The sequence below is a fragment of the Acomys russatus genome, chromosome 12, assembly GCF_903995435.1.
Source record: "Acomys russatus chromosome 12, mAcoRus1.1, whole genome shotgun sequence".
NCBI lineage: Eukaryota > Metazoa > Chordata > Mammalia > Rodentia > Muridae > Acomys > Acomys russatus.
The window spans coordinates 18,446,474-18,456,672 of record NC_067148.1 but is presented as its reverse complement, the minus strand read 5'-3'; the positions used below and the strand labels follow the sequence as shown (position 1 = coordinate 18,456,672).

Genomic DNA, 10,199 nt, shown 5'->3' with positions numbered 1-10,199 from the left:
AGACCCAAATAGAAAACTCAGTAGCTAAAGTTTACTGGTGTCCACGGTTTACTCCCCACCCATCCCTAGCCTTGGGCGGACAGGTGCTAGAAATGCGGAGGTCAGACTCGCCCCCTGCCGGCCAGGAGAGGCGAAGGCAGCTGCGACTCGGCAGGGCCCGGCACGTGGAGACCCTCGGGGCCGCTTAGTACTCTACTTTGCTACGCGTCCTTGGAGCCAACTTCACCGACCAACTGTCCACTTTAAAAACGAAGATCATAACAAGAACTCAGCCGGTGCAAGGCACCCCACGCCCCTGAGTATTCGCCATCTCTTCCTGGTGCCCCAAGACTGTGGTGGCCATACATAGACAGGAACGATATAGTCGGGGTCAGAAAAGAGTGGGGTTACTGGAGTAGCGGACCGGAACTTTGCCTTTCCCTCCCCGGAACCAGCTTCCGCCTGCCTTCTGCCAGTCTGGCCTTTTAAGGCGGAGCTTTGCGCGGCTACGGGGATGCCTTGTGCGCTTGCGCGGCGCGAGTATCGTCTGGGAATCGTGAGTATCTGCGGGGAGGCGCAGCCGGGGGACCCGCGGGCTTTGTCTACCTGGAGCCTCCTCCCTCCCTCCCTCCCTCCCTCCCTCCCTCCCTCCACCTGGGGGTCCCAAAGGAGTCCCTGAAGAGCCCCGCTCCCATCCTTGGCGGGTTCCTGGCACTCTTTTTGATGGGCGCGAGGAAGGTGCCTCCGTGGCCCCAAGGTGGCAGGCGGGACAGGGACTCCCTCAGCCCTGCTCTCTTTCCCCAAGCGTTGTCCCCCAGTATTGTTGACTCCGGTCTCAAGAGTGACGACTTGGCCGTAGCGAGCCATCTAGGGTCAAAGGGCAGGGCGAACCGTGAAGGTCCAGCCTAAGTATATCTTCTGCTCCGTCGTTCCAGCTGAACGTGGGCATGTAGCAGGAGGACTGAAAACAAACAAACAAACAAACAAACAAAACCAAACGAACACTCCCCCCCAAACAAACAAAAATAGAAAACAACATGCAAGCCGGGAGTGCTGTCCACTCGTGTCCGGATAGGTCAGGTGCCCAGGGCCATCACTGTCACTTTGTGTACCTTTATGCATCTCCAAACCCAAGTAGTACCAGAAGCATGTAGGGTGCCCGTCACGGAGTTGGAGACTGTTTTCGCCCCAGGGGTATCAGTTGTTAAGAAATCAGAACCAATTTTCACTTTCCAGAAGACTCAGAGGAAAAGCTGTTGAAGAAATTGGATGTACCGCAACCTGTGTCTTACCTTGAACTTGTAGAATTGCGTCAACGCCTTTTGTTTGGTTTTGGTTTTGGTTTTTTCGAGACAGGATCTCTCGGTGTAGCCCTGGCTGTCCTGGACTCGCTTTGTAGACCAGGCTGGCCTCGAACTCACAGCGATCCACCTGCCTCTGCCTCCCGAGTACTGGGATTAAAGGCCCGGCTTCAACAGCTTTTTAAAGTTACTTAAGATACAATGCAACTTTTGACTCCAGTGTCACTTGGGATTCTTTTTACCTGACAGGCCTCAGCAGAGCATTAGATTCAGAAGAAATGGCCCTGGTACCTTATGAAGAGAGCTCGGGCATAGAGCTCCAGAAACTCTATAACCCTCTTGCCACCTTCGCTTTTGCAAACCACACTATCCAGATCCGTCAGGACTGGAGGCAACTGGGAGTCGCAGCGGTGGTTTGGGATGCGGTAAGTCGGCACTGCAGGGCCTCTGAAAACCTCCGCAACCGTAAGCCTGTTTCTAAAAAGAAAACTGATTGCTTTATTCAGATACGATCCACACATGCTCTCCATTGGGCTGTTCCACATATTCATGGCAGTGCACCCATTACTAACAGGATTTACAAGTGTTTCATGTCCCTTCATTTCCTTTGGCCCCTAACAGCCATTGCATTTTAAAAAGCTGAGGGAAGTGTAACGATTGACCAATAGTTAGGTAGTTGCCCAGTGATTATCTGAAGACTGAGAGGAAAGCAGGAGGTCTGGTTGCACTGGGCACTCACTAAGGTAGTTTCTAAAATACCTCAGAGAATGTGTAGAGACAGAGCCGGAAATTAACGTCATAGTTGGAAAAGATGATTGTGTTTCTTCTGCTTCTGATGAATCTGACTTCAGATGTTAAATCAATGATTGGCATAAAGAAAAGTCTCTTTGCTCGTAGCATATCACTGTAGGGGAAAGGTAAAAAGTATGGGGTAGTAAGCAAATCCTCACTCACCAGGTAAAATTCCAGAACTTTTGGTGAAAACCTAACTTCTGATGCCCAGGGCCCCTGCTGGACAGCAGCTCAGCAGCGGGGCTCGGGGAGCTGTGGGCATTCCAGTCTTGCTTTCTAGCTTGGCTCAGAAACTGGACATTGCCTTGAAGGAAATCAAAGATCATTAAAGTAATTGCTTCCAGAATAGTTTTGTAAACTTCTTGTAAATGTGCTGTGACACAGTATGAAAAAAAAAAAAAGCGTTTTAGATGCAGCTGCCCCCTAGCCAGCTTGTACTTGAGGGGCTTTGGGCACATTGTGTCTGTGTTTGCTCTAGTAGGTTGCTTGCAGTAGCTAAGTTCCTGTGTACTGGGAATTGTATTTTACAGGCAGGCGGGGAGGGAGGGAGGGAGGGAGAGGGAGAGCACGGATATGTTTGTCCTTGTTTGTTTTTTCCCTCCAGATTTGACACCCTGAGGCTTTACAGCTCTCCAAACTCTCACCGACCTCAATCAGACTCACTTTGTGTTTTGACTCAGGCCCTCGTTCTTTCCACGTATCTGGAGATGGGTGCTGTGACCCTCAGGGGCTGCTCTGCTGTGGAGCTGGGTGCTGGCACAGGGCTGGTGGGCATCGTGGCCGCCCTGCTGGGTGAGTGCAGTGGCCTAGTTCCCTCCCTAGTGGGCAGACTCAGGTGCGCTTGCAGTTTCCTTAGCAGAGCACGTGTGGTTGGGATTCCCCTACTGAGTTAGCTTCTTTGCCCGTGGGTATGAATTGTGGGCTAGCTGCCGGCGCTGCCGATCAGGGAGCTGCCAGTAATTCTCCCTCTTCCCCGCTTACCCATGCTTCTACTGAGATCACCCTGCTGCCTTTGCTTTTATGATACAGACGATAGAACTGGACAGTAACCCTTGTGTACAGTTTCTTTGGCTTAAGAGGCTAATTCCATAGACTAACAGACCTAATCCTGTGAGGTAAGTGGAACACAGGAGCACTGTCCTTCACTGTTGAGGAAATAGCTGGGCTTCCCCTCCTAGAGAGGATGGGTCCCTCTTTGAGATATTAAGCCACTTTCAGTGTCCTTATCAGCAGCGATCCAGGACTCAAAGCAATCTAGCCAGACACAGCAGCTCAAATGGAGGTTCTTTGCATGCTGCCTTCCTCCCCTCCCCCACCCCATCTTCTACTATAAACATAGGCTTCCTGCAAAATTTTGTTGGCTGGTATAGAGAAATGTTAGTTCATAAGTATATAGTTGTAGTTATAGTTAATTTTGACACCTCATTTATTCCAGCTGTTTGAGCTTGCGCACAGTGTTTAACCTTGAACACTGACTTCTCCATGTATAAAATGGGGGTAGTGACAGTATTTGCTCCTCAGTGAGGTTGAGGATGGCCTAGCTTCCATCTATATGTGGTTAGCTAGGTTAGCTCATTAGCTAACAAAAGATATTCTCCCTCCCTCCCTCCCTCCCTCCCTCCCCCCCCCCCCCCCTTTCTCTTTGTGTGTGTGTTAGCTGCTATTCTGGGTACTTGTTTTATAATGAAAAATCTAGACCTGGGGGGTTGAAGAAGTCAGGCTACGGTTCTTCAAACACCATTTTAGAATGAAAGACAGCAATTGCTTCATGCATCTATTTCTTAGGTTGAGGCTCTTGAGAAATGACACCATAATTCATTGTTATTGTCCTTGACCCTTGCATAGTGCCAGCCACTCCGATACTGGGACACTGCAATAGAGATGGCTTGGCAGGGATTAGCATGTGGTGGTGACCAGCTGCTCTCGCACAGGACCTAAGTTTGTTTCCCAGCACCTACATCAGATGACTCACAGTGACTGTAACTCCAGCTCCAGGGGATCCAGATCTTCTGGGCTCTGGGCACTTGTACTCACACATTCATACACACACACACACACACACACACACACACACACACACACACACACACACACACAAAAGAACCAACCATATTAAAGACTTTTTGGAAATTATGAAAAATAAATACAAAAATAAAACTGAGCCAGATGTGGTGGCGCACACCTTTAATCCCAGCACTTAGGAGGCAGAGGCAGGTGGATCAATATGAGTTCAAGGCTAGCCTGGCCTACAAAGTGAGTCCAACACAGCCAAGGCTACAGAGAAACCCTGTCGGGAAAAACCAACTAACTAACTAACTAACTAAAACTGATGAAGCTCTATTTAAAATAATTATCATTTCAACAAGTCCTATTTGCATTTGATATATTTCCTTTCACTTTCTCCATCTGTATTTTACATAATCACAGCTGTCATTACAGTTATGTGTCTGTGTGTATGTTTCTACATGTGTGTACATCTTTATATGCCTGTCATAAGCATTTATGTTGCTGCATGACTTTGATACACAGTGTAAAATATTAGACTGGAGAAGTTTTGATGTTAAAGATTTGTTTATTTACACTTTATACAGTATTCTGCCCAAATGTGCACCTGCCCGCCAGAAGAGGACGCCAGATCTCATTGTAGATGGTTGTCAGCCACCATGTGGTTGCTGGGAATTGAACTCAGGACCTTTGGATAACAGCCAGTGCTCTTAACCTTGGAGCCATCTCCCTAACCCATAAAAACTGAAAGAAAAAAACTTTAAAAATAGAAACAGAAGTAAAACATGTATTGATTTGGAAACACTGGAAAGGGTTAATTGTTCCATTTAGAGCTCATGTTTGGTAGTCTCAGTCATTTACCCCTGAATCTAGGCATTCCTTACAAAGTGCCAGCTGGGTCAGTGTGAGCGGCACACGGTGGACAGGCAGGCAGGTTGGCATTGTAGCTTACTTATAGTTTAAGTCTGGAGGGCAGGGCCAGTAAAGACAAGTTATAGAAAAAGTGATGCTCTGCAGAGTGTTAGTTTTGAGTGTGAGGCTTTCTCAGGAAAAGAGCAGTTCCTGTGTGGGGGTTGGGCTATGTAGTCACAGTGTCATTCTCAGAGCAGACCTGTGTCATGGGTAGACTCAATCATGAGTTCTCCTCATGTGCTGACAAAGAGTTAATAAGTTTGCAAAGCTATGAATCATGGTGAGACGTTGAATCTAGTTCTGACTTTCAAACTTGGGGTTTTAGTTTGAAAAGCCCCTGAAATTTTATGCTAATTGGGAACTATATCCATCTAGAAAGATGGATATAAAAATTCCATTTTGAAGATAGGATTCATTCAGTAAGTTGGGTTGGATCAGAGAATTTGCATTTTAAAAATCTGTGTAATTTGATGCCCACTGAAGTCTGGAGACCCCTGTCCTGAAATACCATGCTTAGGAAGATGCTCTCTGTTGACTTGCTGTCATTCTATTACAACTTTCTGTGTTTCTGAAAACCAGCATCACTCCCTGGCTGGTTCCTAGTACCTCGAGCAGCACAAGATAAATGCATTTCTTCTCTTTCCTCTTTGGTTCTGAGTTGTTATCAGTGTCCAAGTAGTCACGCAGGAGTTGAGGGATCGGCTGTGTCTTTAGTCTCATTCTTATAACAGCCACAAGGGACAAGTAGACTGGCTTACTGTTCTCTTCATGTGGTGTAATGAATGGGACCACAGAGTTAATGGAGTCAACCCCCAGTGAACACTGTGGAGTCCGTCTTGACTGTGTCTCTGCTGCTGATCAGAGCCCTCACCATCTGTCCCCTGCATGACTACAGCCTCTTCCCACCTGGCCTTTCTGCTTTCTCACACTCACTTCCTGGAGGAGCTGCCAGATACTTATCTAAAATGTGCAATTAATTGATGCTGTGATCTGGGTTCAAACATGTCTTTCTGTCTGTTGCTGCGGACACATCCCAGGCTTGTTGGCAAGGCTTTATAATCCCATCCTACATAGCTTCTTCATGTTCTGAGGCACTCTCAGGACCACACTGCGTATGCCTGGTGCCTTTTACCTTGAAGGGCCTTTTCTCCTTCCCCAGCTCATGGCTTTGTCTTACATGCAAGCTCAGGTTCCCCTCCTTTGGCCACTCCCTCTCTTGCAGAATTCCTGCGGTTCCGCCTCCCACTGCACCGCAGTCATTCTTAGCTATCTCACTCAGGAGACCAGGTGAGGGTTTTCTTGCTCAGCTTTGTCTCTATCACATAGTATATGTTTGAATGTGTAATCAAAAGTAAAGCAGTGCTTATTAAAACAAAACAAAAACTAAAAGCGATGACAAAGGTTTACACATTGTTTTCTGTTCCTGAGTGACCGCACACTGTGATTTTACGAGGTCCATTTCCTTTGCTATTTATGGACAATAGTATTAACGTGCTTTTCTAGCAGCAGTGTATATCTTACAGGAAACCATTCTATCACTGTCTTCTTAGTTGGTCCACCATCATGCCCTTCCTTACCTTACCTTATTTACCGGCTGTAGCCAACCTAGGTAACATTTAGTAGGTTTTCCTTCCAGGCTCTGTGCTAGCTCAGCTGAGTGTGGCTGGAGTGAGCACTGTGCTGGGTCACCCCTGGCTGGTGGTAGTCACTTAGATATTTGTAGAATTAGTAGAAATGTTAGGGTCATGTTCAGCTGATATGAAGATCCTATGCCAGCTCTGGAATACGTTAGTAGTCCCTAGTGGGTAGAGATCTACTTGCTCTTCTACCCAGGATGGCCATTAGAGGAGCTATCGGAGTAAGTATTGAGGTGAAGCCGAAGGGAGGAGATGACTCTGTGTCCTGCTAAGGAATACAAAGTCACACCAGGAAGGCTGCATGCAGTTTTCTTTACCAGAGGACAGGCATTGAATTCTGCTTATTGGGCAGCAACACTGTCAGTGAGTCATTACATTGGTAGGTCCAGGCTTGGGACAGCTTGAGTGTCTTGTTTTTATTGGTAGCACCATCAGGAACTGTAAGCCACTGGCAAGGTGGCACTTCTCTAAAGTAGACGTGCTTTGGTTTGTATCTTCTCATCTTGAGAGTCATATTCTGCTTCTTGACTTTCCATTCTTGGATTTTACTGTATGCTGAGCCCTACTGATGTGAAATGAATCAAGTTGAGCGGTGAATGCTCATGGGCTGGGTCAGCTCTGCTTGGAGAATCTAGGAGCATCAGCTGTGTCACTCTGAAATTTATGGGAAGCACGTTGGCCAACAGTAAGTGTGCCACAGAAGCAAGCTGAAGGCTTACGCTCTGTATGGGCATAAAAGGAGTCCCATTTTGGTCTGGTTACCTGCCTGCAGAAGAGTGTGGTGTTCTGCATAATAGCTGGGATATGTAGATAACGCCCTGGGTTTACCGGGCCCCACCCTCCCTCTCCACTACAGTTATATGATATTCACCTTACTTTCTCTTTGTCCCACATTGTAGGTGCTCATGTGACTATCACAGATCGAAAAGTGGCATTAGAATTTCTTAAGTCAAATGTTGAAGCCAACTTACCTCCCCATATCCAACCCAAGGTTGTTGTGAAGGAGCTAACTTGGGGACAAAATTTGGAAAGTTACTCACCTGGAGAATTTGATCTCATACTTGGAGCTGATGTCATATACTTAGAAGACACCTTCATGGACCTTCTTCGAACACTGGGACATCTCTGTAGCAACCACTCCGTGATTCTTTTAGCTTGCCGAATTCGATATGAACGGGATAGTGACTTCTTGGCAATGCTGGAGAGGCAGTTTACTGTGAGTAGGGTTCACTATGATCCTGAGAAGGATGTGCACATTTACAGAGCGCAGAGGAGAGCGCAGAGGGAGGACTTGTAGTGGCTTTATGTTCTAATTGAATGTGTCAGTCAAGGTCTTACAGCTACAGCTCTGACCATGCTAATGACGTGGCAGACAGCAAACCTGTCTGACCAGAGCTGCGCAAGGGCAAAGCATATGTGTACTTTGCAGACAAATTCATGCTTGTCAGTTATGATTCACTCACTACTGAGAAGTAAATGCACATGTGAGGTTTGGCTGATGTTAAACTGGTGAGAGTCAGTCATGCACTCTTAGCTGTATGGTGTCTGTCAGCGTTTCCTTTCTGCTAAGTGTTTTACTACATGTATTTCCTGAAATGTTTGTTTGGTTGGAGACTCTTGCTCTTTTTTGTGAGATAAGGCCTTACTAAAGCCCTGGCTGGGTCTGAAACTAGACCAGGCTGGCCTCAAGCTCACAGCTGTTCTCTGTCCTCTGCCTGTGAGTGCTGGGTTGCCATGTCACATGATTTACCACTTGGTTCTTGCACCTTGAGATGAGGATGAGTTTTCTAGATTTTTTTCCCCTAGATTTCAGGGGTAAGTATATAAGCAAATGAATGAATCAAAATAAAATTTTACCTTTGAAATTACCTAAACTTATGGCTCGAAACTTTCTTCCAAAACCATGCTTTTTTGTTTGTTTCAATTTTGCTGTTTCTCAGTGTTATCTATTAGGTTTTTTTTTTTTCCCTGCCTCTTTTCAGTATGCCAGTTTTTAAAAAAGTTAAATCTCATTTCTTCACAAAGGTACAATACTATCACGCACTCACTATCCAGATCCCTGGTGGGCTGCAAGCTGCAGGGAGGCCTCTCATTTGTTTTCCCAGTGTCCAGTAAAATCAAGGCAAATTCCATTTAGAGGTCCTCAATTTTTTGCAGTGCGAGGGGTGGTTTGCACACACTGGGCAAACACTAACCCTGAGTTGTTACATCCCTAGCCAGAGGCTGTGGTTTGGTTTTCTCTGGGTAGACTGTAGATAAAATTATCAATACAAGCTTTTCCTTTTACATTGAAATGTCTAACTAAAAGCTTAAGTAATTTAGACCATAGCATATTATAAAAAGCCAGACGAGGGGGAAGAACCAGAAGAAATTAGGGAGAGGCTGATTGAGCCTCTTCAGGACTTTAAAGAGGACATATACAACAGGCATTTGAGCAGTGAAGATGTTTAAAGAAGTGGATGAAATAGATAAGGAGAGAGAAACAAACTTAGTGATGCTTTGGAAAGCTAATAGAAACCATCCTTACCCTACTTAATATAGTTTGCTTTGGTTTCTATTTTATCTGATATAACCATTGCAATATAGCTTTCTTTTTAGTAGCATTTTTCTGATCTGCCTTTGCCCATCTTCCTACTCTGAATCTGTTGCTGTCAGTGGGTTGAGATCTATCTCTTGTCCATATTTTACTGTTGATTATATGTGAACCAATCTATTCATCTCTAACTTTTAATAAAAGAGCTTTACTGGTTTGTTATTTAAAAAAAGCTTCTGATGGGATACAAAATGAGAAAAGGTTACAAATAATGAGAACATATTTGGAAAGATGAGAATACCTTGGTATGTTTCATATGCACCTAGAAACTTCTGAAAGTTGAATTTTTCTTATTTGTATTTGTCATATTCCTAATATTCTTGCTAAAAAATAATAAAGGTTTTATAACCAGAAAAAAAATCCTGAGTAAAAAAAATACTGTCAACATGGCATGCTAATTATTAGGGGAGAAGAGAAAATTAACAGACTAGAAGTCTGAGCCTTGTCTAAAACCATCAAAGATGGAGTCAGAGATAGAAGAATTTGAGATGCAGGTCAGCTTACTTGCTAGCATGCAAGAACCAAGGGTTCAATCCTCACATACTTGGAAGATACCGGATGTGGGAGAGCCCTTGACATAGGGCAGTTTCAATTCCAGTGTCACAGAAACATGTTTAAGGAAAAAGCTAGACACAAGGTCATATATACATTAGGATTCCTTTTATTTGAAATATCTGGAATTGCCTAATTCACAGAAAGGAGATTATGGGTTACCAGAGGCAGGAAGAAAGGGGGGAAGCTAACTATTTAGTGGGTGTAGAATTTTAGTGGGTGAAAGAAATTCTTGTTGCATGGAAATGGTGGTTGCACAAGTGTATGAATGCAGTTATCAGTAAGTAGTTCACTTAAATACAATTCTGCTACTTGTATCTCAGTTAAAAAGCAAAATAATGTTCATTCCTGGAAATGAGCCTGCCTTTCACTTGATATTAGTCCTTACCTGGTGAGTGCTTAAATGTGGAGCAAATGCAGTATCTAATA

The 10,199-nt window shown here is 45.1% G+C and overlaps 1 protein-coding gene across 1 annotated transcript; it reads left to right on the top strand.

Moving 5' to 3' along the window:
• The first annotated feature begins 1,526 nt into the window (after window positions 1–1,526).
• Mettl21a (methyltransferase 21A, HSPA lysine) lies at window positions 1,527–8,083 on the top strand. The gene is made up of 3 exons (XM_051153945.1): window positions 1,527–1,705; window positions 2,753–2,864; window positions 7,525–8,083. The coding sequence occupies exons 1-3, from the start codon at window positions 1,559–1,561 to the stop codon at window positions 7,920–7,922; spliced, it is 657 nt and encodes a 218-aa protein (XP_051009902.1). The 5' UTR covers window positions 1,527–1,558; the 3' UTR covers window positions 7,923–8,083.
• Window positions 8,084–10,199: the final 2,116 nt, after the last annotated feature.

Excerpts from the sequence above, each read along its gene's own strand:
- Mettl21a (XM_051153945.1), top strand. The coding sequence starts at position 1,559 with ATGGCCCTGGTACCTTATGAAGAGAGCTCGGGCATAGAGCTCCAGAAA. Across the intron at positions 1,706-2,752 it reads CAGCGGTGGTTTGGGATGCG|GCCCTCGTTCTTTCCACGTA; the intron begins GTAAGTCGGCAC and ends GTTTTGACTCAG. Across the intron at positions 2,865-7,524 it reads CATCGTGGCCGCCCTGCTGG|GTGCTCATGTGACTATCACA; the intron begins GTGAGTGCAGTG and ends CCCACATTGTAG.